At 40.2% G+C, this 25718-nt stretch overlaps 2 protein-coding genes across 4 annotated transcripts in view; one reads left to right on the top strand and one right to left on the bottom strand.

Annotated features, from left to right (window-relative positions):
• Positions 1 to 5759, top strand: part of PLEKHG7 (pleckstrin homology and RhoGEF domain containing G7) — a 30219-nt gene extending 24460 nt beyond the window's left edge. The window contains exons 15-17 of the mRNA XM_063133804.1: positions 357 to 516; positions 5092 to 5189; positions 5624 to 5759. Of these exons, the coding sequence (XP_062989874.1) occupies positions 357 to 516; positions 5092 to 5189; positions 5624 to 5731 (366 nt within the window). The 3' untranslated portion in view covers positions 5732 to 5759. The remainder of the gene's footprint in view (positions 1 to 356; positions 517 to 5091; positions 5190 to 5623) is intronic.
• Positions 5760 to 7376: 1617 nt separating this feature from the next.
• EEA1 (early endosome antigen 1) overlaps positions 7377 to 25718 on the bottom strand; it is a 68408-nt gene continuing 50066 nt past the window's right edge. For all 3 annotated transcript variants that reach the window (XM_063133801.1, XM_063133802.1, XM_063133803.1), the window contains 7 exons: positions 21357 to 21542; positions 20598 to 20729; positions 15896 to 16081; positions 15008 to 15246; positions 14065 to 14185; positions 13371 to 13469; positions 7377 to 12446 (listed from right to left, as the gene is read on the bottom strand). In XM_063133801.1, coding sequence (XP_062989871.1) covers positions 12324 to 12446; positions 13371 to 13469; positions 14065 to 14185; positions 15008 to 15246; positions 15896 to 16081; positions 20598 to 20729; positions 21357 to 21542 — 1086 coding nt within the window. In that variant the 3' untranslated portion in view covers positions 7377 to 12323. The remainder of the gene's footprint in view (positions 12447 to 13370; positions 13470 to 14064; positions 14186 to 15007; positions 15247 to 15895; positions 16082 to 20597; positions 20730 to 21356; positions 21543 to 25718) is intronic.

Genomic DNA, 25718 nt, shown 5'->3' with positions numbered 1-25718 from the left:
CCCCCTTTTACCAAGCTAAACAAGCCCATCTGTTGTAACCTTCCCTCATAGGGAAGATGCTTCAGCCCCTTGATCATTTTAGTTGCCCTTTTCTGTACTTTTTTCAGCTCTAATGATAGATTGGATTTAAACAAAAGAACCTAAAAAAAAACCAACCATCACAACTTGAGTGGTTTCTGTGATATGAAACTAGTGCCATGTTAGGAAAAAAATAACTGTGAGGGACTTTTGATTAGAGTGACTGCATTCACAAGCATTTTAAGTCAAATGCTGCATGTAAGAAATACTACCATTACAATCCAAGACAAACACATGGGGGATGTCCAGTCATTATAATGGTTGTTATTTTATTTCAGAAATATGGGGGTTCTGATTCGAGTTTAATCCCTGTCTGCCCTGTCTTCACTCCTGAGTTGCAATCTTTACTTGAGGAAGGCAGCTATTGTACCGTGCTTGATCAACCTATTCCATTAGACAGAATGGTAGTAAAAAATATTGACTCATTCCACGTAACAGGTATGTTAAATGTGTTTTACATATGGCTTAGTTAAAGCTTCTAAAATACTAAGCAGGGGGTATTGCATACATGTAGGGCTCAATGTTCTGTATGCCCATCTAAACATGGCCCTCCTAAAAATATTTAGAAAAGTTAATATTGCTTCAAAGCGGCTACTTGCTTCCCTTAAACAAGGTATCTCCCTCTCTTCATTTCAGCCCTCCCAACTCAGTTCTTCCCAGGGCTAGACCAAGATATTTTGCTGCCTGAGGCACAGGACAAAATGGCACCCTATTCCATATACAGAAGCCAACTGGACGGTAGGGGGTGTCCATCGCTAGGAAATGTGGTCCTTTTTTGGCTCCACGGCATGTACAACTCACTTTGCATCTGCGAGAAGAACTGTGGGCTGTGACCTTCTCATATTTTTGAGAAGGTCAGCAATTTGCACATATTTCCGAGCAATTTTTTTCAAATTATGGCTTTATTTGCACACATTATCATTGTAGTTTGCTCAAATTGCTCAGGAAATTGCTAAAATTACAGTAATCCCCCCCCAAAAAAAATAATGTACAAACTTCCTGGGAAATCTGCAAACTGACCTGATTCAATACAGATAGAGTTGGGTGCCGCAGTGGCAAAAGAAACAAAATCCAGGGAGCTTGAGCCTAGGAAAACTCGTCAAACTCCACCACACACACACAGCAAAAGGATTTCTATGACATTCCTACTGGACTGATAGCTGAATCTTACTTCAACAGTGGCAACAGGGTAGCATCCCCAAGGGCACCAGGCTGTGCGGGAGTATGGGACAGGTTGTGTGGTACACGCAGTTTTGTCCTCCAAGAGTGGAATGGCTGGGAAGCTGCCACTACTACCCCCACCATCCCAGCATCTGTGGCTCAAGGCTGCTGCCTCACTCTGTCTAATGATAGGGCCAGCCCTGATGCCTCCTCACAGCCTCTGAATGTACACAGTTCCAGGAGCTTCCAGCCATAGGGAAGAGAATTTACATGGTGCTGGATTATTGGTGGTGTTCCTTGCAGATTTAAGTCAAAGTGCATTGAAGGGAATCAAATTTGATGAAACAGACCTGCCTCACTTTAGTACTGAATGACTCTGTTCAAACATTTTGGCTTAGTGTATCATGTGAACCATAACACAGCATGTCGTGTGAAGCATTCAAAATCATTGTGGCTACATAACCATGGTTTAAGCACTCACTAATTATTTGCTGCAAAAAGGTTAGCTGCCCTACCATGGCTTAGTGTGTTGTCTGAACAGGCCCATAGTGTGTTAGTCATTAAACTTAAACCAGCCATTCTAATTATTCAAGTGGAAATGAACTTTTTGAAATATATTGAGCATTGAGCAGGGGGTTGGACTCAATTTCCTTATAGGCCCTTTCCGACTCTACTATTCTATGATTCTATGAATTCTCATTTTTTCCAGTCTCCCCTCTTTATGTCCCTATGTTCTTCTAGCACCAAGATTGAAGAAGACAGACATTAGCTATTTCAGAGCTGCAGGTGGTATGAAAAAGGCACTGTTGCCTGCAATGTGCACACTCATCCCTCCAGCGTCAGAGAGTTTTATAGGAATGGAGGCTAGTGGCTCTGGTATCAGTGGACACTGAATCACTCTGGGTTTCAGTTAGAACTAGTCAAAAACCTAAATGTGCTAGCCAAGATGCTGAACCCAATCTTCAAAATAGATTCCGCACCTTGGATAGCTCCTATAGAGTTGTGACTGAAGCCCAGAGTGGATTTACAGCCCCACTTACATTGGAGTCACCAGCCTCCACTATTTATAGGTCTTCAAAAATCAGAGACTACTGTGATACACACACACACTCACACACACACACACAGCAAAAGATGAATGTTCAGCACAGGAACTGATACCTGAATCAAAGCACCCTCAACTTTTAAAACCATTGTATCCATGCAGGTGTAGTAGAAGAGACAATTGTTATGCTTGTTTCTTTGCAATGGAAATTTAAGATGCAATGCAGGTGGTGGTAGCCAAAAATAGAAATAGCAAAACTAAACCTTCCAGATGCAGCCTCCACTATCACTACAACACATGCATTGCATTTTTAGCCAGTAACTCAGGCAGTTCAGACTTTAGATAGATCCACTTTACTGGAAATCTCTCTTAGTACTGATAAGAATTGAGGGGGTGGGATTCTTGTATAACCTTCTTCATAACTATTGAGATGCCAAACAGAACATATAGTAGTACTGACATTAGAATGGAGGCAACTAGATCGGAGAAGACAGGAAATAACTAGCACATGAGATGTTACATTTTCATTTGTAGAACAGAAGTCCTTGGAGATTTCCAGTGAGTTCAGTACTTATACCGACTCTAATCATCTACTCTCACTTCTCAGGAATTATTTAGTTCCACAGACATTTTTAATAGCTCAGCGGTCAGATTTTTGACACTTAGAAATTGGATAGGGCTATTTTTAGAATACATATTTAATTTTTAAACAAGCTATGTTTGTTACATGAAGTTATATAATTGGCTCAAATAATTTGTCTTGTGTGAACCTGAAAAATAACCTTTGAAATCCCACTGAGGGCTAATATATTAATAGCGTTCTCAAAATATATTATCTCATAATACTGGTTTAATGGGGTGGGCGGTGGGAATCATCTTAAATAAGAAACAGGAAACTTAGCTTTTGCATTTCCCAATGGCTAGATTCACACAACGAAAACTCAGTGCTTGAATGTGGGTTGTTGTTGAACCTTGGGTTGTTTATTGAACTGTGGGTTAGGGTGTTGACTAAATCCCTTTCAATCATGCATTGTAGCTTGTTAACCACCCTGAATAGCTTGACAACAAACTACAGATTCTTAAGGTGGCTCATTTGAGACAAGCCATGTTGCATTGTTTTCACAGCCACCCTGTGAAAAATGTCCTGGGTTCAGACAACAGGTTGACTCACGGTTCAAACTACCCACGGTTCAACAACCCACACTCAACCACTGAGTGTGGGTTAGTGTGTTGTGTGAACTTAGCTGATGTGATTTTATAAGAGCCCCCCTTGAATGCTGGACTAATATCCAGCTATAGCATATTTCACTTTTTATATTCCACAGTATTGTATGAACTACTCCTGAGTGAGTCTTTATAATACACACCTCCATCAAATGGTAAGCAAGGACAGAAGCTGCTGCCTTGCTGGGATGAGGGCTGGGAAGAGCATGCACAATGTGGCAGTTTACTCCCAATCCCTTACATCTGGGTACTTGTATATCAAAACTAAGATAGAGTCTACACAGGAGATCCTTTCATTTTTTAAATTTATTTATTGCATTCATATTCCACCTTTTTTCCTCCAATGAACCCAAGGCAGCGTACATAATCCTCCTCCTCCGCTCCATTTTATCCTCACAACAACCCTGTGAGGTAGGTTGGGCTGAGAGTCTGTGGCTGGCCCAAAGTCACCCAGTGAGCTTCCATGGCAGAGTGGGGACTAGAACCCGGATCTCCTGACTCCCAACCCAACACTTTAGCTACTACACTACACTGGCTCTTTCATTTTCAACGCCTCACTGTACTGGTAGTTTTTCCACATACAGTATCTACTTTGTGGTCATGATAATGAATAAAGCACAGCATCTGCTGTGTTGATAACATTAACAAGTGCCACACACCAATTGTTTTAATTGAGGGGAAAGTTTGAAAGGTCATGTGCACTTTATTATTTGTATTTATAGTGCAAGCACATGCCACAAGCTATAGCGTAGTGCTGCAATTACAGGAGAAGTAAGAAGCCATGTTGACATTTCAGTTCCTTAAAAAAAGGGGGGGAGAACAAAAAATCTGGTAAATACATGCACACCTGTGCAGTTTTGGAGGCATGCAGAATTTAAAATAAAAAGATTGTGTGGTTATTCACAGCTGCACAGCTTTGTAAGGTGTGCATTGAAAATTAAGCTCCCCCCAAAATAAAAAGCTGACCAGCCACCCCATCATCAAAGTGAGGAAATGGATTACAAACATGATTTCCTGTCCACAAATCCCTCCCCCACTGATCTGAGGTCAAAGGTGAAGTTAGGGAACAGTGTTGCAGAACAGCTTCTACAGCATTGAATCCATTCCCACCAGTAAGAGTTATAATACCATTAGATTGTAACACACATAGCTGAGTAGCACATGGCTACCGCAATCACTAAATAATAACACCCTATCATAAATGTGGTCGGGGGGGGGGGAAGGAATTTTGAGGGAGAAATACCAGGACAACAGGCTGGAGAGTGTGTTACATGTTCCACAGGTGAGCTAGACAGGTGAGCTAGACTTTGCATTATCAATTTAAAAACCTAGTGTAGATGGGCCACAACGGTCAATATTGACATTTAATGCAATCTCAAAAAAAAAGTTAATTGTTTATAGGTTCCACTGAAGTAGCCTCTGAGCAGTCACTGGTAATGAGGTGTGAGTATCTGCTTTACCCCTTGTATAGTTATCTAATTAAACAACTACGTTTCAAAATGAAAATTGGTAGAGATATATTCATTGCTTACAGTGGTCTGAAGTGAAAGCATTGTCTTACCATGTTTCAATTATTTTCTTAGTTTTTGGACTACGAAATGCTTTTCTAATACAGCATGAAAATAGGTATCAACAGTGCATAGCAGCCTTCTTGCTACAAGCACAGACTGAGTTTATCAAGGTATGTATTTAAGAAACATTTCATAAAAGCATAAAATGTATCCAGACAGGAGAGTAGCACCCTTTTCAGCACCCTTTCCTAATTATTCTTGCTGGAAAATATGTAAAGAAAACATAAAAAAGGAAGGAAAACCACATCTATCTCCTTTTTCCCCACCAGAAGACAGCCTATTCATGTGGAGGGGAACTTCTCAAACACTGTTGCAGTTTAGAAGCAACCTGAAAAACAAACTGCAGATTATTAGCTATATGAAGAATTTATAACACTTTAAGGGCACAATCCTATGCATGTTTAGACAGGAAAAAGTTTTACAATTCCTAGCATTCCCCAGCCAGCATGTCTAAATTTCGGTCTAAACATGCATAGAATTGCACCCTAAATTATTTGTGTTTGTTAAAATAAAGTTAATAGAGGACTTTTTTTTCTCATTATAGAAAACATGGATGTCACGGATAGAAACTGCAATCTCAAATTATGCAAAGAGAAAAAACTCCTTCCAAACTTCATTTTTCAGTTTACCTGCTGAATCATCTGAAATTTAGCTGTGGTCAGTTGGGAACTGATGGGCATTGTAACATGTTTATTTTTATTATTATTTTTTTTAAAAACAAGTCATTTAAAATGTTTACAAACATTTATGGGAACCAGGATAGATGAAATTCTGGGAGCCTTGGACAGTTTAGAGAAAGAAAGGGGCAACCTGTGCTCAGATGCAGACAGCACGGCTGCCGTGCCCTTTTAGTTCTTCCCAGGGAAACTTTTGGGTGTTTCCTTTACATGGTAAACAGAAGGGGAGAAGAAACTTGATAGGTTTATGATAAACAAAATTTTAAAAAATCAAGTGCCATTAAAGGAACATCTTTTAAGTGTCACCAAAAATGTATTTGTGGCTAAGAAAAAGAGATTTTGCTTCTTGATCTAAATTCTACCATCTGCAGAACTTTTCTCTTCTATAGAAACCAAATATGCCAACCCCATCTAGTGCTGAACTTCACAAAAACACTCTTTAGATTAGATTGCAGCATCCATGTTAATTTACTTTGGGCCAAAGTTACATGACCATTATGAAGCAGTGCGATCAGCAAGAGATTACTTTCCTCCCCTCATCAAACCTTGGAAGAAAACTCATCAGCGTTATGGCACATAGTGAAGTCATAGCTCACCACATTCCGGAAGACATTTGAAAATGAGATGAAGCATTGCAATGGCTCACTGTAAAGCTTCAGCCAGCGATGGGAAGACGACAGCAATCCTACCGAAATTGCAGGTAGAAATCAATTCGTACTCACTATCCCACGTCAAACATTACTGTACCAATCCGACTTTTGAGACATGAATCAAAGTTTTTACTAAAGATTTTTTAAAAAATGTCATTTCTGGAAAGGCTCTGAAGGTCATTTGCAACACAGGCGCTGCTACTGAGATGGAAACAAATAAAATCTCCCTGTGCATGTGCTTTTCCCATACCCTTGAAAAAAGAGTTGCTGGATCACAGTCTAGGACAACCCATCAAGCACATTTGACACCTTTAGCAACTAATAGTGGACATTACTGTGTAAAACATGGCAGTGCGGTTGACACCAAGTACCACTTTCACATTATTGGGACACCACATGCCTGAAGTATAAAGGGAGGGGCTGTATGTCAGTGGTAGAGCACATGCTTTGCACGCAGCAGGTCCCAGGTTCAAACCACAGGGTCTCCAGATAGAGTTAGGAAAGAATACTACCCCAAAGCCTGGAGAGCCACTGCCAGTTAGTGTCTACAACGCTGGGATAGATGGATCAAAGGTCTGACTCAAGATAAGGCCACTTCCTATGTAACCATAGCTTCCACATAGGCTTGCTGAATCATTTTGGAAACATCCAAACTGGTAGTGCACTGCCAGAGGCTGTCAATACTGACGTGGGAGCTTGGCACTGCACACTTAGAAAACCAGCTCTAGAGGCTACTGCATCCATGTGGAAGCAATTTTGTAGTGGGGACCACAATGCTTAAGTCATTATTTGCCTGAAGAGCTGTTGAAGAAAGCACAATAGACCCAATAAGTACAGGAGATAAAGGGGAAGGGGGTGGAGAACACAACTTTGCTGCAATTATCTGGAGCACTGATAGAATGCTACTCATGCTTGCATGAGCACTATCTGAATTTGCAAATGAATACAAGTCAATGCAGTGATAGTTTCCTATGTAAGCAAAAGTACAGCAAATTAGTCACTGAAAATGATCTATTAGAAATGTCTAATTTTATTTTCAGCCCAATAACAGATTAGAATACAAAAGTAACATTTTCACAAGTATCCACCCATGTATTTCATACAGAATTAGTTGATACGTGGTGTCATTTTCTTGCTCTCCAGCTTTCATTACTTTCCAAATGCAGAGTTTAGGCATTACTGTGCATACTGAACTAAACTCTTTCACAACGTAAGGCACAACTACATGACTACAAGTCATAAACACACCACTGAAAGGAGGATTTAAGAGAATCCAACTGATAAAAATTGCCATGCAAGACTATCTACAGATAATGTGAATGGAAGGGTCCAATTGAGAAAGAAGTTCAATGTTATGTAGGTAAGGCTACCTTAGTACATCTCCTGTAAATACAAAGTACGCACAGAAATTTTCCAATTCTAATTTATACAATTATACAGAAAAATCAATCAATATTATGCACAATATTCACATCTGCAACCATAAGAAACCAACCATTTTAAAGAGGCCAACAGGACAGTACAATTTGTGGCACACATCCATATAGCATAATAGCATTTGTCAACTTCTTGTCTAGAGTTCTGGAAATAGAGGCTAATTTATGGCACATAAATGTTAACAGAAGCCAGTTGCCAACGTGACATATATAGCTGATATAACCGAGTAGGCTATATAGTTGATATAGCCCAATGGTTTGTGTGTTGTGTGTTGATTTAATTTCTGTCCAACAGCTACAGGTTTGTAGAACTAAACTATAGAGGTCAAAAGACCACAAGTGAGTACATAAACATACACACCCAAATATTACATTTTTGGTGAGACAACACACTTGAAAATTTGGCAGTCACCACAATCATAACTAACATTATAGTGAGGAAACCCTATCAAAATGGACTAAAGTTGAGTTTCATATCAAGAGGTAGTTTAAATGAAATCTTATATAGTGGCATCAAGTGTGAGATTGGAGTTTTTGTGTTTTAAAATAATTTTATTACAAAAGTGACAAATCCTATACAAGCAGCATTTTGGACAGATTTCTATTATAAAAGGTTTCTGCTTTTTCTAAATCAATGTAACATTCTTTTTTTTATCCCTTTGGTGCTTAGAGTTGGGATTTAACAACATGGTAGAATGTACATTGCAGGTGAGCCAACAACAGGAGACCTGGGCCTGCCATGCCAGTCAACAATGAACAACCTGTTTGAAAAAAATTAAACCCAGAAGGCCAGTAGTAAAACTTATTTACATGGGCTTTGAGAGGATGACAACTGAGAAAGAAACCTCCATTGACCTTGAGAGGATTAGTTTCCTAACACTAAACATGTTCTACTTAATCCAGTGAAAGTCTTCCAATCTACCTGGTATTCAATGACTGCATAGAATATTGTGTTGTTCCATGAACCGAGGCAGAACAGTCGATGTTGAGAACTAGCAGCTTTTAGTCATTTTCTAAATCTAAACTCTTAAATGGCAACTATAAAGGTTTTATAATTGTATACTACTTTAAAGCTTTTTAGCTTTTAAAACCAGAATGTGAACACAAAAACATCTTCTCTTAGGTAGGGGATTTTCCTCTCTATTTATTGCTATGGTCTGGAAAACAGACCAAGTAAATTCTAGTGTAATTTAACGGTAAGAAAACAAAAGCTCATGAACAATGGAAACCATTCAGCTAACAACATAAAATGTGCAAAGTTGCTATGTCTGTATTTCCCATTCTTAAAATTGAACAACGCTCATTAAAAACATGCAAATTCCTTCACTATACAGAAGTTGTTTGAAGTGGAAAAGAATTATGGATACAATATTCTTAAGGATCAACATAAAGTTCCCATGAATTTCAATGAGCACTTATCTAAAACTACACAGCCTTGTGGACCAACTACTACATCAGTTCTTGCAAAATATCATTTTCAGCTCTTGCATATTGTGTTGATTACACTAGGGGGGAAAGTGCGTAGTGCAAGTGACTATGCTATTATCTTACCATTCCTGAGGTTTCCTTGAGTTTCCACTGAAGTAGTTCAAATCTCTATAGACTGTAGGAACACCTCATTTTCTTTCTCTGGACAAGATGGATTTTTCTCTGCCTCCACATGTGTGCAATTTCTAGGGCCACAAAGTGTAATCAACCAACTAAATTAGTTTAAACCACTTTAATCTATTTAAAAATCCAGTTAATTTGGGGAATAGGTGGTTTGCTTTTTAAAATTCCTTTGAATACAAATAGTTAAAGGGTTGAATCCAGGATTTACCTTCCACAAGAGAAAGGGCTCTGCTAGTGGTAGGTCCCTCTGCTTGATTTTTTTTTTAGGATTCCCCCATCACAGCTAACCCCATTCAGGAGGGTCTCCTGACTCTGCATGTAGCATTTTCATGGGGGTGGAGGAGCTGCTGTGGGAAGGAGGGGGCAGGGAATTCCACTTCCACCAGTGCAGTTGATCCAGCTTAAATCTGGTCCCAACCCAACTGTAGGTGACACATGCCATTTTAGAAGAGGTATTTCCACAGGAGGGAATGATTGTCCTAAGATGATTCCTTCTACGATGTATGCGGGAATCATCTAAAAACAAAGTATGTTTTTCTTCAGTACTAGTTTATTTCTATGCAAATCTATGCAGATTAAATTGATTTAAATTCAAATGATTAAGATTTTTAAAATCAGATGACAGCCCTAATAATTGCCAATTATCTTCTTGGATGCTTTGGACACTACTTTTCTCTACCTTTAGTCCTAAAGAGAGAAATAATGGAGGAAAACGCTGAAGAAGTAATAAATGAATTGTTAAATGTAAATCTGGTATACAAAGCATGCATACCTGAGTCAGGAGATTGGAAATTTCCACACATTATATTTGTACTTTACCATCTGGATGTTTTTTAACAGATAAAGCTACTTTATATCAACACAGGCCAACACTAGCCCGCAACTGTCTAGCCCAGAACTGCCTACTCTCCAAGGTTCCAGGTCCTTGCTACTTCTAGTACCTTGAAACCATTTTATCCTTTTTTATCTAGAGGAATGAGGGATCGAACTTGGGACCTACTGCATGCAAAGCACATGCTTTACTACCAAGTTACAGAGATGTTTCTCCCTTTCTCCCTAAGTCTGTACTCCAGTTTATCAATCTGCAACATTTTTGCTTGCAGGAATTATTTCTGATTCTTATAGGTCAGTGAAAACTTCATGGAATTTTAAAAACAGACCACAGATATAGAAAGTTTTAGCTTTAAATGTCACTATATATTTTATCCAGGGGGGAAAAAGATTCAGTTTCAAAATGGTGAGTGCAAACTCAATGACTCACTGGTAGGTGTTACGAATATCAGGTAACACCTAGCATTTTGGGACAAAGAAGCAAGGACTAGCCCCATTTCTGAAAACAGTGATTCATTCTTGAAACTGAGTCTATACTGCAGATCTCACAGCCAGAAGATCTGGCCTAAGTTTTGAAATTTTGTTTCTTCCCCCATCCACTGCTTCTTGTATCACATAGCATGATGGAGAGTTCTGGAAAACTAGAAAGCTTGCAAAACTTTTGTGGTGTTTTGATGGATACTAATAAAGGCATTGCCTAACTGCAGATTTCCCCCCTAGATTCTGGACTCATGGACCAGCACCGCTATAATTGTTTTTTGCTGTTTATTTTAGTAATCCTATATTGTATAAGTATATTATTTTGTATCAACACAAAGTGTGCATAGAAATATGTATGTAAAGATTATCCACATCTCTCTCAATCAAAAGAGGAAAGGGTATAGCAATATGAAATTGGAAGATGTCATCTGCTGCCTAAACCCAAAGGTTTAATTCAAAATAGTAATTTCAGCCAACTTTACAGTTGGGACAAAATATGACACCATTGTACTGTAAAACACATGACTGTGATGTACCTTCAACTAGTTCAAGTAAAGCAAGAGAGACTCCACTAATCTTCAAAGCTGTCCCATTAACAGAGTTTGGGATTTCACTCCAAATCTGTAGGGACACAAGTCAAACCTCTAGCAAGGACTGAAAAATTAGAGAGAAAAACACCTACTAAAATTCTGGAATTCCAAATTAATTTCTTCCTCAATTATTTCTGAAGTCCAGCACTTCCTATTATATTTTCCTGGTTCTTTTCTCCAATGTTTCTTCTGAGAACAGAACAAAATATTTTTGGAGTACAAAACAAATGTAAATGAGCATAAGGGCTCAGAGGGAGAGGCAAAAAATACAGCCCTACCTCAAATGCTTACAACTAGGAACTTGCATATTAAGGATGGTGTAGCCTACCAAAGTGCTAGTTAAGATACGATGCAGAGTATTGTTAGAAGAGATGTCAAATATACACTATAGTCTTGACATAGCTTTTCATTTTCAGTCAAGTATATATAGTTATACTATAATGAAACAGCCTGAAATTTTTAAAAGCTCAAGGCAGTTTTCCACTAAACGGGTGCACACCATAGAAGTGGCACTCATAGTGAGAGGGTGGGGGGAGAAATTGGCAAAAAGTGGCTTGTTTACACACTCCAATGCAGCCATTAAATTGTAACTATGCCATTACAGCAGCAATATTGGATACACAAAATCCCTGCAAATATGTTTACTTTAAAAGGTGTTACTTCTGAACAAACAAATTAGGATTAAAAAAATACATTGTTACTCCTTTGTTTAAACTTTATTTACAAGTTACTGGAGACTTATAAACTCAACACAGAAGCTCTGGTAGGATCAAGACCAAATAAGCCATAGATAACTTCAGCCTCACAACAGGTACATTTCTTTGACTTTATCAGTAAAGTATATTTTTAACTATACTATAATTTTGCCAATTGTTACAATCATAGCCCAAACCAAACAGTAGTCTGAGTGTTGTACGAAGTGCATAACAGAAACTTTATTCTAGCATAACATTTAAGAGCCGTGAATAATTATCCTTGCAGGTCGTTGAAGCAAGTATCACAGACACGTACAGGTTTCTTAGAGGAAGGAGTTAAGGCATTCCTTGATGAGCACTCAGCACAGAAGATATTTCCACACTGCCTGCAGTGATGCTGTAAACAAAGAAGGAAAAGTTACACACACAGCTCAGACATCATGGCAAACCATGAACTGGTGCTACATGAACATGGTCACTTCTCCCCGTGTGTGCTCCAATTCATTACTGCCATCTTTAGCAAGCCCCATAGTTTGCTGTTAGTTCCAAAGTGGCAACCTATGGTTTATGCTTGGTCTTCAAACCAGGATTGCACATCATAGTTTGAAGGGTAAGCATAACTCATAGTTTGCCAGTTCTGATGTAACTACTAACTAGGATTTATGCTCAAGATGTAAGTAATAAATTGAATAAGAGCATGCAGGACAGGAAGGGAACGGGAAAGTGGAATACTTGAGTACAAAGATTACTTGCCATGTTTGGCGTTGCATGAGCCACCCACAGCATTGTTTACGAGATTCATTATGAAAACAATATACACACTTCCCCTCCCCCTCACTATTTTAAGATGTCTAGATGTTATGAGGTCAAAACTCTTAACCAAAACACTCAGCTTACCCCAAGTTTCCAGCAAAAAATATCCCCAATAGCAGGGATAACATAGGATTGATAGAGATACTGGTAAGAAAAATGACACTGGAACAGGTATGTTTTTTAAATAACACAGCAAGAAAGCCTATCTAAACCTCTAGAGGATGTTCTGTGGTATTGCTCCTTCCCATGAAGGTTAACGGTGAAGCAGTACTTGAGTAAATTTAGTGCTTAATTAAAATAGTGAATATACGAGGCCTGAACATGGTTTCTACTGTGCTAACGTCAAACCTCTCACTGCATTGCTGATGAAAGACTACATGACTTTTGGATAAATCTGTCCAATATCACAAAAAAGTGGGTTGGTTTGTTTGTTTTTGTTTTTCTTAAACACATTATTTCATTGCTTTATTGAGAATAATTCTCATAAGATATTCCCAGACACACATACCCTTCTTACTGTTACAGAAAAACCTTTTCCACAGGCCATGCAATTCTGAACTTCATTGTCTTCAGCCCATTTCCTATTTAGAGCTTGTGTATGTTTGATCTATAAAAAAAATTAAAAAGTAGAGGTTTTAGTGAACATTTAATCAAACCACCAAATTTTGTCAAAACCATTTCATGGAAATTCAATTGTAACATTGATAATCTAAGAAAATCTCTCTCTCTCTCTCTCTCCCTCTCTCCCTCATACACACACATCTCCCAACTCAAGGATCCAGCCATGTAAGCATTTAACAATAACTGCTTAACCAGAATAACCTCATAATTTTAACTATCCTGACTAGATCACCATATTTGTTTTTACTGTTCTGTTCACCAACCCACCTCAACCCAGGAATTAATAAATATGCTTTTATATTGTATTTTATATTATGGTTTTATACTGTTGTTTTATACTTGAATTGTCTTAATTTTGTAAACCGCCCAAAGAGCTTTGGCTATTGGATGGTATAGAAATGCAAAATAATAATAATAATAATAATAATAATAATAATAATAATAATAATAATAATATTTATTTTATTTTTTATTTTATTTATTACATTTTTATACCGCCCAATAGCCGAAGCTAAGAAATATTATATTCCTGAATAAATATATTAGCAAGGACTCTGTCTTTCGACACCAAAACAGAATACCTGTAGTGACTGGTTCTCTCTGCCTAGCTCTTGCATGGCTGCAGTAGTATCATCCAGTTTTCTTCGCGAATCCATCAATTTGCTTTGAAGCTTTTCAATTTCCCCTTCACTTTTAAGGCACCTACAGAGGAGATGATAAATAAACAATGTCCTAAGTCTCTGAGAAAAAAATGCAATGGTCTTTCAATGCTATAACTGGGGGGAAATGAGACCATAGTGAAAATTACCATGTGAATTAATATCATTAACATCCTCTAAGATTACTGTATTTACTTACTGAAGTCACTGTACAAAAGTGGTTGGTTGTAGATACAGGCAAAGAAGAATGCATAAAATTGATGTACAGAAGGAATATTTCAGAACAGTCTGCAGTAGGTCTGTCCGATCACATTCATCAAAGCAAGCAGGGCAAAGGGAGGAGAGGGGAAGGAACAAAGCCTTTTGGTTTCTATTCATGAGAAATAATCCCAGGATTCTATGAGATGAAGCTTCATTTCATAAGTTGTGGATCACTATTCCAACTTGGTTCCAACCATAATAACAAGACAACCGTATACACTTCTGAAATCAAAAGACGCCTTTAAGAAGTCCATTAAGTGGCTGAGGGCTTTTTGCTACCCAGACTCAAGCAGAGATTCCCAGCCAGGAAAGCAACACTCAACGAGTAAATCACTATAAGTATTATGCACTCAGCAGTCTACATTTAAAAAAAAACAAAAACACACAACCTAGAATTTTTAATGTTAGCTGCTATCCAGTCTATCAATTTATTCTGAATGCACAATTTTTCATCTGCATGGCAGAGAAGCTGACTTTTAGCACAAAATTACACAAGATCTAATCTGTATTAACGCTGTTGCTAAATGTTTGTTCGATGTACTCTTTAAAAAAAAAACCAAATCGCAACAAAATCTATTATTCTGTCCCTCATTCATGAACTTACCTTTCCAGCAACACTCTCCTCTCATCCTGGTTATTTTGTACTGTGGCTTCCAATACTGCAATCTCTCCACGTAGATCATCTGTTTGCTTTTCTAGTTCACTAACCCTTCTTTGGCTGCTTTGCCACTCTTTCTTCACTGTACCCAGATTTTCATTCAAAGCTGTGATCTGCAGTTTGAGTTTATCCTCGGCCTCCTCATGACTTTTATATTGCTCATCTTTCTCCTTGACCTCAGCTTTCTAAACCAACAGAAACATTTAAAACGTAAGCAATCCTCATTCCAACTACTCAGAGGTTATTTTCCCTGGGATTCTACCCAAAGAGAACCAGAGAACAGGCTGTAGTATCACATGCTCTTCTCTGATCCTTTTCACTATGGGGAAAAGTGAATGACTAAGGCCACAGCTAGACCTAAGGTTTATCCTGGGATCATCCAGGGTTCACCCCTGCTTGAGCACTGGATCCCCTGTGTATCACCTAGATGAATAGGTTTGACCTCTGGATGATCCAGGGATAAACCTTAGGTCTAGCTATGGCCTAAATGAGGAGATCCTGGCTTGCATCCTGAGTTGCCTTTCCATAAATGGAAGAGATGCCAAGCCAATGGAAGACGCCTGCTGGTGGGAGAGAAGGAGGTAATTTTCACCAATTCCCCTTTCCCCTTGCAACTCCCATGCCAGCTTCCATGATGTTCCAGAGGTTCTCCCAACCTAATGGAGCAGATTTTCAGAGGTCACAGAGCATTACAAGGGGAAAGAGGAGTTGCCTCCCCACACCTTTCTGCCAGCAGGAAGAAGGGATTAGTAAAAAGGGCATTAACAACTCGTTGTTTATAATCATATTTAAGCATGTCAACATAGCAAGTTCTCTCATATTAAATATACAAACCAGTTTTGCTTCAATCTCAGCACATCTTTTCTTCAGTTCTTCTTCTCTCTTTTTCAACTGATCTTTGATAACTTCCTGTTTCTTCTTCTCTTGTTCAAGAGCCATATTAATGCTATCAACTTTTCCCTGTAATTCTAGCTTCTGTCTAATCAATAGTTCCTTGGCATCCTTTAGATTTATTATCTCCTGTTAAAAACATGAAAGGGTAATATTTTGGTGAGAGTTAAGTTTCAAGTTATACTACACTACATGAGCAAAATTTGAGAATGCAGGTGCTAAACCAGCCAGAGCTTTCCCAACACCACAAAAGAGAAAGGTTTGGGGAGGTAATGTTTTCTAAATTCCAACAAGTTAAAATCCAGCTGGTCTCTTATTTTGTGGTGTTTATTTTCAGCCTTTAAGATCTTGAAATCACTCAAACTGCTGCAATGTTTTGAAGTGCAATGTCAACATCAGAATATTTCTAAAGAAAAATAAAGGTCAGTCCACAGAAGAGTCTCAAAGGACTTGGAGTCAGGAACAGTTGTGTAGGCAAGAGGAAGAGAAGCTGAAAACTGAAACTTGGTGGGAGGAAGGACCATGAAACAGGGAAAGTGAAAGCTAGCAAAATCCCAAGGCATGAAAGCTGAAGGAAGAGGCAATGTCAACAGTAAACTGAGAGACAAACTACATGTTGGCTCAGTTCAGACAACACGTTTCTCTACACAGTGGGAAAACTCCACTCAACTGTTGAGTTTGTAGGGGGTACTCACCACACAACATATTCTAACTCCACCGTTGTGTGATTGTGGGCTACAGTGGAGTTGAGTAAAAAGGAACGTGATGTTTGATTGACAGTTCCTCTGCCCTCTCTCCTCCCCTGGTCCTCCTGATGGTATCCCATCAGCCTTTGCTGCAAAAAAACCCCAATCCCGGTGGCTCTCCTAGAGCGGCACTCACTCGTTTGGCTGCTCTTGCCAGGGAATTCTATAGTCAGTGGGGAAACTCCACTAAATGCAGTAGGAAACTCCACGGAGCCCTCCAGACAACACGGAACACAACGGTTGTTCAGGAACTCTCCTTTGCACAGCATGGATATTCAGCATGGAGCGTTTTCTAAAACAACTCAACTGTGGGGTGGAGTTTTCCCTCCAGACAACACATTTCTCAACGGTGGTGGAAAAACTCCACTGTGGAGTTCTAAAACCACCAATGAGAAATGTGTTGTCTGAACTGAGCCGTTACACTATTCATGCTTTTAAAATGGCATGCTTAAACTGGCGAATCCCTATTTTGAAGAAAATGCAACCATGGGGCTGCTAGCTGGAACATGCTCCCAAATCAGCTCAGGCCCCATGTCATTTTCTGTCTGGAAGCCACCTTCTTTCCAGGCTGCTATTTGCCCTCAAAGGTGCGGTTTCCTACAAATAACACCCAAAAGGGGGCTGGTTTTCAGCAGGAAACGGGCCTTAACTTTTTCTTCAAAACAGAACTTGCCAATTTAAGCATGCTTTTTTAAAAGTGTGAATAATATAACATTTATTTATTTATTTATTTATTTACCATACTTATACCCCGCTCCTCAGCCAAAAAAAGGCTCTCGGAGCGGCTTACACTTAGGAAAAAAGACAGTCCCTGCCCTCAGGCTTACAATCTAATAAAGACATGACACACAAGGAAAAGGAGTCAAGGAGGGAGGGAGGGAGGAGAGAGAAAGAAAGAGAGAGAGAGAGAGAGAGAGAGAGTCCAGCAGGAGCAGGCCCCGATGTTACTTCTGCCTGCTCCTGTCCCCTCGGTTTTTCTTCTTCCCCACAGGGCCAAGATAGCAGTTTGCCCTCTGGGGGGGGGGGGGAAGAGTCCAGTAGGAGCAGGCCCTGATGTTACTTCTGCCTGCTCCTGTCCCCTCGGTCCTTCTTCTTACCCACAGGGCCAAGATGGCAGTTTGCCCTGGGGGGGGGGGGGGGAAGAATCCAGCAGGAGCAGGCCCCGATGTTACTTCTGCCTGCTCCTGTCCCTTCGGTCCTACTTCTTCCCCACAGGGCCAAGATGGCAGTTTGCCCTGTGGGGGGGGGAAGAGTCCAGCAGGAGCAGGCCCTGATGTTACTTCTGCCTGCTCTGTCCCCTCGGTCCTTCTTCTTCCCCACAGGGCCAAGATGGCAGTTTGCCCTGTGGGGGGGGGGGAAGAATCCAGCAGGAGCAGGCCCCGATGTTACTTCTGCCTGCTCCTGTCCCCTCGGTCCTACTTCTTCCCCACAGGGCCAAGATGGCAGTTTGCCCTGTGGGGGGGGGGGAAGAGTCCAGCAGGAGCAGGCCCCGATGTTACTTCTGCCTGCTCCTGTCCCCTCGGTCCTTCTTCTTCCCCACAGGGCCAAGATGGCAGTTTGCCCTGTGGGGGGGGGGGGAAGAGTCCAGCAGGAGCAGGCCCCGATGTTACTTCTGCCTGCTCCTGTCCCCTCGGTCCTTCTTCATGTGACTTGGGAAGGATTACGTTCAGGAGCTTAAGTCCTAAAGGACCTAAAATCAAAAAGCAGCAGAGCTAAAGGAAACTGAGGAAAGGGGGACTAGGTAAAACCCACATATGGTAGAGGGTATACAGTTGGAAATGCAATAACGATCACCTCACAATGATGAGTAGGCAGAAAACATTGAGGGATGAGTCCAGGTGGCAGTGCCGGCATGGACTTGAGCAAACAAGTGACCAAGCAGAAAAAAAAGAGACTCACTAGACAAACTAGGGGCCAAAGTACGGTTACGTTAAATTACGGTCTATAACTAGAAATACCTCCAAACAAATTCTAAAGGGTACATTTTTGTTACTGTTTGAAGCCAAGGTGCCCCACAGCCTCACTGTTCCTCCAATGCCATTTCTTTTCTTCTTCATTGCATGAGCCTAACCCATCAGGGATCATGTAGTTAGCAAGATGACATCACACTGCTATGGAGCCAATCAGATTTGCACCAAAAAAAGGAGGGAACACTATGATTCAGGAACAAACTCCCTGCTCTGCACCTTATATTCCAGCATATTGCCACTGTTCGCAATCTACACCTCAAGCAGAATCAAAGGGGAGGAGTAGGTTTTGGTAACTGTGGGGCAGAGAGACCAAAGAGTTTATGGAGTTCAAGCAATCAACCATATTTTAGGATGCAAGTGTATATTAATATTTGTTTTCATAGAATATATATATCAGATTAAATGAAATAGCACATCTAATTTTCTCTTTTATAAAAAATACAAGTATAGCAAACAAATTCTGGCATGTTTCAAGCGAGTAGCTGATAACAGTTACTTGTATCTATAATCAGATTTTAATAGCTCTCATATTTGTTTAACTGTTTTTAGCCTTTTCAGTTCTACCAAATAAATGCAATGGGGAGAGAGTGTAACAAATAAGACAAAGAGCGTCATCAGATGGGGAAAAATTATGTTTCCCTACTGTCGCTTTCCTGTCCCACAATAGGGATGAACAGCTTCGTCTTTCTTCACACAGGGAAGAAATGAAAGCAAACAACAACAACCTGGCCCATTCAGTGGGTGTTTTTATCCTGCTGGTTCTTCAGTACTCAATGGCACACGTTTCGCTACAGCCCAAAAAGTTGGATTTTCCAGGTCTTTTTTTGCAACAGAAAAATGAGCAGAAGGAGCAGGAGGGGCACCGGAGGCAGACAGCGTTGTGAAAATGACACAAAAATCCATGAGCATGCAATAAAATATTTGACTGTTGTGTTATTAAATCAGCACTGGAAATAAAGAAGCAAGTGCACATATTTAAAATGAATATGTAACTTAGTTTTATGTCTTGTATTACAAGTAATAAACATTTGTCACAATATTTGACATATTTAAAGATTAAATTGGGGGGAAAGTTAAGTGATGTTACTTTAATATACGTACACAACTAACTAGAAAACCTAACTAAAACGTAAAAATATAAGATATGAAATGGTGATCCATAAGGTCATGCCTTTAGTACAACTCAATTCTACCTGCTTGAAGGTATTTTTGACAAGTCATATTATGATCTAAGATCAAGACTAGGACAGCAATAAACTATGGCTTATCATTATGGGTATTAGCCTAGGGCTCATGTACTCTCCTTCCCCTGGCACAGCTGTAAGGAGCAGATCAGAAGTTTTTGTTTCTGTTTTTGATTAAGAACAGTTTGGCACTATGTGCAAAACCAGACAAACTACAGTTACCCTCAACTATGGTTTACTGAAACAAGTCCAATCCAAATAAATACTTCCAATCTTCTCACAGCCATGGTAGAAGAGAAGAGGGGAGGAGCATGAGAGACTAGACTTACGTAGTCTTAGTCCCACCATGATAAACTACAGGTTATTGCTATGTCTGAATGCAGCCAAATTTACAGACTTCTTATAGTTTTCAAGAAACTTTTGTTCATCTTCCCAGGAATCTCATTTAACTATTAAAAAGAAGGCAACATTCTGGAAATCTTGAAAATGGAATGATAGCATATCTAAATGGTTCGGAAGCTAGAAAGCTGGGGAGAAATTTGATGCTTGGCCCACACATCTCTAATACAGCCCTTAGAGCTGAAACAGTCAATCGCTTCTAGCACCGACTATGTGGCCTGCAATAAAATGAATTCCAACTCTCTTAATTTTACCAAAGCTACAGTTTTGGAGCAGTGATGCCTATCTTTCAAACTTTATTTAAATCCATGGTCTTAACTACTTGAACTCCTATGTCTCAACATACCTTCTCAAACTCTTGTTTGCAGATTCTAGCTTCTTCCCTCAGTTTGGCATTTTCTTTTTCCTGTTTGCTGCTTATATTCTGGAGTTCTGTTGTTTTTGATTTTTCATTAGCCAAGTCTTTTTCTTTTAAATCCTTAAGGTAGAAAAAGCCAACAAGTATGTTTAAAAAATCTCTTCCAATTGATCTACAAAAGCTGTTTAATTTTAAACAAACAGAGCTGCCTCTTTAAAATCCTGTTATAATGTATTTCTTCCTTACAGAAGAAACATTGCAATAGCATTAAATTTTGATATGTCACTAAAATATCACAATCTAAACTAAAAGATTACAAATAAGTCCAACAGTGTAAACATATGCATTTTTACTTGGAAGCTACGAATTAAGCCAACATCTACAATTATATCTCTAATTACTATTTAACTCTTGTAATGTAGAATACATAATATCTCTTACAATCCTCATGGCTATTTCATGTACCTTGGATAAACTTAGCTATTTTTTTTTCCTATGATTTATTAAGCTCAAATTTCTAGCCATTCTGTTTGCATGACATACTGGGTAACTGCAATAGCAAAGTCATCAGTACTCTCCCAAAGGATACACAAGCACTATACTGCTTACATTTTATATATCTTCCAGTGGAGACATAAGTTTACAATAGTGTACCAATGCGCTTAAAGAAATAGTGGGAAGCAACTACCCCCAGAACTCTACTTCAATGCAGCAAAGGGGGGGAAATGATGGGTGAACATCACTTACCTTATCTTTTTGTATTTCCTGTAAGAGTTTTTCTTGCTCTTTCAGCTGCTGCCCTTTTTTAGACACTTCTTGCTCTAGTGTAGATCTTACAGTCTTAAGTTCTTTGATCAACTGATTGTGATTACTAATTTGATTTCTGTTTGAAACCAATTCCTCTTGAGCCAAAGCAAGCTTTTCCTCTGTGGACTAAATTTGAAGAAAAAATAATTACTACTAAATTCCCAGAGCCAGTCTGAGTTAAAACAGAAGACACTATTACGTATTAAAGTGAAAAAGAGGATTTCGTTTTAATTACACTAAAGCACCGTTAGCAGCATGTTACAAAGGGATTGCTGATTCAGTTGGTTATTTCCCATACATTTCTTCCCAGAGAGCAAAAGAAGTGGTGGCTATGCTGAGGCAAAATGAGAAGGAACATGACAACTGAATAGGAAAAAAGGAAAAAGAATAAACCTTCCTCTACTCTCAGGTATTTGAGAAATGCTGTCAATGAGTTATAAATGATTTTAATAAAATAAATACAACCAACATCAAATCTTTCTAGTGATATGTGTAGCATTACATTTATCACTGATAATCTAAGCAAGTTAGCCCTCAGGGAACGCTATTGTCTCAAATCTAACACAACATATGTATCCAGCATCAGACAAAAATCAACTGCTTTTTAAAACCCAAGCTTGTATTGTGACAGGATGACACTTCCGTTGCTCTTTGCTGTACTTTTTAATTTGCTGCTTTTAGGATTATTTATATATGTTGCCTTGAACTCTTAAGTTTAAAACTAGTTAATTTGTTTAAAAAATAAATACCTTAACTCATACTATACCTTTAGTTAGGAAGGTAATGAAAAAACACAAGTCAAAAGAATTACTTTCCCTACATGCTCCAGCAGATGGTGCAATCATCATAACTGTTATCACTGGTGATACCACTTCTATGTTTATTACCCTTCAAGTTCACATCCTTGTTTTCTTTCAACAAGTGTTTCAATGGCCTCATACCTTGGTTCCTGATTCTTCACAAGCACTTTCCCCCACCCCCCAAAAAACTGATCGCATGCATAGCCCAATTTGAATGTCTGTAAATCCTCCTCCACTATTTATTTTACAACTCTGACCATGATGTAGTCAGTCAGCCTTCTCCCTCTACCTATTCCACCCACCTAGGATTTTGTAACCTCTTGACTGATGAAGAGACCTGGAGATCTCAAAAGCTTGTACATTTTTGTGACATTTGGGGGAGCCTAATAAAAGTATTACATTAATATGGATTTTAAAATCATTCTTATGGTTTTGCTTTTTACATATTCAGCTATTCCCCTTACAACATACACCTCATTTTCTTTAAAGTGCACTTGCAGTCACATATCAAGCTGCCCCCAACCCCCCCTTTTGAATCATATTCCCAGACAGGTACTGCTGTATGTACATGAGCAGAGCCATCTTTCCATCATTTTTACATAAATTACCCAATCAAGAGAACTGCCTGCAACCAGAAGCGAAATGAGGCTGTAGAACTGCATGAAGATCAACACAGGGACAGCAAGAGAACAAAGTCATCCAACTCCAGCAGAGAAACACTGGATCAGATCATCATTACAGATACTAATTCCAACCTTCAGGGCAAAGAGTGCCGCTTCTCATGTTTCTAAAATGGCACCACCAACACACTAGAAAGTGGTATCATCAGACATAAGGGAACCCAAGCTTTGCAGATATACAAAAAATATTTAGGAACCCCACTCTCACCAAATACAGTCCAATGAAGACTAAGTTGCCAAAGAATGCTGACCGGGGTGGGGGGAAGGAGGAATAGAATCCTCAACAGAGAATACTCATGGAATGGAGTATCAAGGAGAATGAGCCCGGCTGACTAAATGCAGGTTGCTTACCTGTAACTGTAGTTCTTCGAGTGGTCATCTATGCATTCACACATATGGGCTTTGCGCCTGCGCAGAGACCAGACCGGAACCTACTATAGCTGAGTGGAACGTTTTTGGCGGGAACCCCTCCCCCCACGCTACCGCGCATGTCCATGGGGTTCCCGCCCTTACCTCAGTTTACAGGAGTCCGACATTGTGCCCCCATAAACATGAGTGTAAATAAAGTAAAGTACATTCCACAATAAAACAGTGTCATTTATAAGTCTCACACCACCAAGTGGGGATGGTGGGTGGGTTGTGTGAATGCATAGATGACCACTCGAAGAACTACAGTTACAGGTAAGCAACCTGCATTTCTTCTTCGTGGTCTCTATGCATCACACATATGGGCGAGTAGCAAGCTGACATACCTTTGGAGGTGGGTTGGTGCATCATCTGAAGATCTCTGAAAGCACTGTCCTCCCAAATGAGCAGTCCTGCCTCGCACGGGTGTCCAAACTGTAGTGCTTGACAAACGTGGATGGAGTGGACCACGTTGCGGCTCTACAGACTTCTGCCAGTGGGACACCTCTGGTGAAGGCCACCGATGTTGAGACAGCTCTGGTGGAATGAGCTGTCACCGGTTTCACTAACTCTAATTTAGAAATAGAGTAGGCCAATTCAATTGTCTCCACTATCCATCGTGACAGTCGTTGGCAGGAGACAGGGAGTCCCTTAGAAGGCTCCCCATAACAAATAAACAATTGTTTTGTCTTTCTAAAATTGTCCGTTCTGTCTTTGTAAAAAGCAAGAGCCCTTCTTACATCGAGAGTATGCAAGGAAGACTCAAGAGGTGTAGTTGGGTTAGGAAAGAAAGCAGGTAAAGTAATGTGCTGGGACAGATGAAAAGTTGACACTACCTTAGGTAGGAAGGCTGGGTCTGTGCGTAGCACAACCTTGTCCTTATGAAAAATAGTGTACGGAACATCTATCCTAAGAGCTTTAAGCTCACTTGCACGTCTTGCCGATGTGATGGCTACTAAAAAGACAGTCTTTAAAGTAAGCAGCCTAAGATCTGTCGACGCCATGGGCTCAAAGGGCTTGCGTGTCAGTGCTTGCAGCACAACTGACAGGCTCCATGGCGGCACGATACTTTTCACAGTCGGTATCGTGTTCTTCAGACCTCTTAGAAATTTCTTCGTTGTTGGATGGGTAAAAGGTGTAAACCCATCTATACCTTGGTGAAAAGATGTAATCGCAGCAAGGTGAACCCTGATGGATGCGAGCTTAAGTCCCTGCTGGAAAAGTGTCAATAAATAATTGAGGATGAAAGATAAGTGGCAAGATTCTGGTGTTTGATCTTGTTCTGAAGCAAAGTCCTGAAATCTTTGCCACTTTGCTGCATAAGTTTTCCTTGTGGAAGGCTTTAGTGCTGCCAATATAATGTGGTCCACAGTCAAAGTTCTGGTACCGAAGGAGGAGGAGTTGCTATCCTCCATGCAGTCATCTTGAGGGTCGACAGATCTGCGTGTCGAACCTTGCCCCGGTGTCGAGACAGTAGCTTCGGTGTCGACGGGAGCCTGATGTAATCCCCTCTCGATAACCGAAGGGCGTGAGAGAACCACGTCTGTCGAGGCCACCACGGTGTGATCAGGATGCAATTGGAGTTGTCCATCTGGATCTTGGCTATCACTCTTGTCAATAGTGGAAAAGGAGGAAACATGTACAGGAGGTTTCCTCTCCAAGTCCTGGTGAAAGCGTCTCCTAGAGAGCGCTTTCCTTTTCCTGCTCTGCTGCAAAACTTGGTACAGACTGCGTTGTCCTCGGTAGCGAAGACATCGACAGCAGGGCGGCCCCAGTACCGAAAAAGACTTTCTCGAACTTCGACATCGAGCTCCCACTCGTGGTCGACATGGAAGGACCTGCTGAGAGAGTCCGCAATGATGTTCTCCTTGCCGGCTACATGGATTGCAGTCAGGTAAGTCCTTCTCTTTATGCACCAGTTCCATATCCTGAGTGCAGAACGGTTCAGGGGGTGAGATCTTGTTCCACCCTGCCTGTTGATGTAAGCCACTACGGTAGTATTGTCCGTCGCGATCAAGACATTCTGGCCCTCGATCAACTGTGCAAATGCTTTTATCGCATTTTCTACTGCCAGGAGTTCGAGGTGATTGATGTGCTGTTCTCTCTGTGATCGAGGCCAACGACCTTGAGCGGTAAGGGAGTTGCAATGGGCTCCCCATCCTTCTAAAGATGCATCCGTTGTGATCGTTACCGAAGGCGCCTGTTGTTGGAACGGAACGCCTTCGAGAAGAGTCGACATCGAGAACCACCATATCAGCGATGCCCTCACTTGCTTCGGTATCGAAAGGTAAGTTCGTCGAGCATTGTGCCTGAGATCGAAGGTCCTCAGAAACCAGGCCTGCAATACCCTCATTCTGAGTCTTGAAAACCTGATGACTGCCGTAGTAGCTGCCATCAGACCCAACAATCTTTGAACT

Source organism: Elgaria multicarinata, chromosome 9 (genome assembly GCF_023053635.1).
Source record: "Elgaria multicarinata webbii isolate HBS135686 ecotype San Diego chromosome 9, rElgMul1.1.pri, whole genome shotgun sequence".
NCBI classification, from domain to species: Eukaryota; Metazoa; Chordata; class Lepidosauria; order Squamata; family Anguidae; genus Elgaria; species Elgaria multicarinata.
This window is presented reverse-complemented; position numbering and strand designations above follow the sequence as displayed.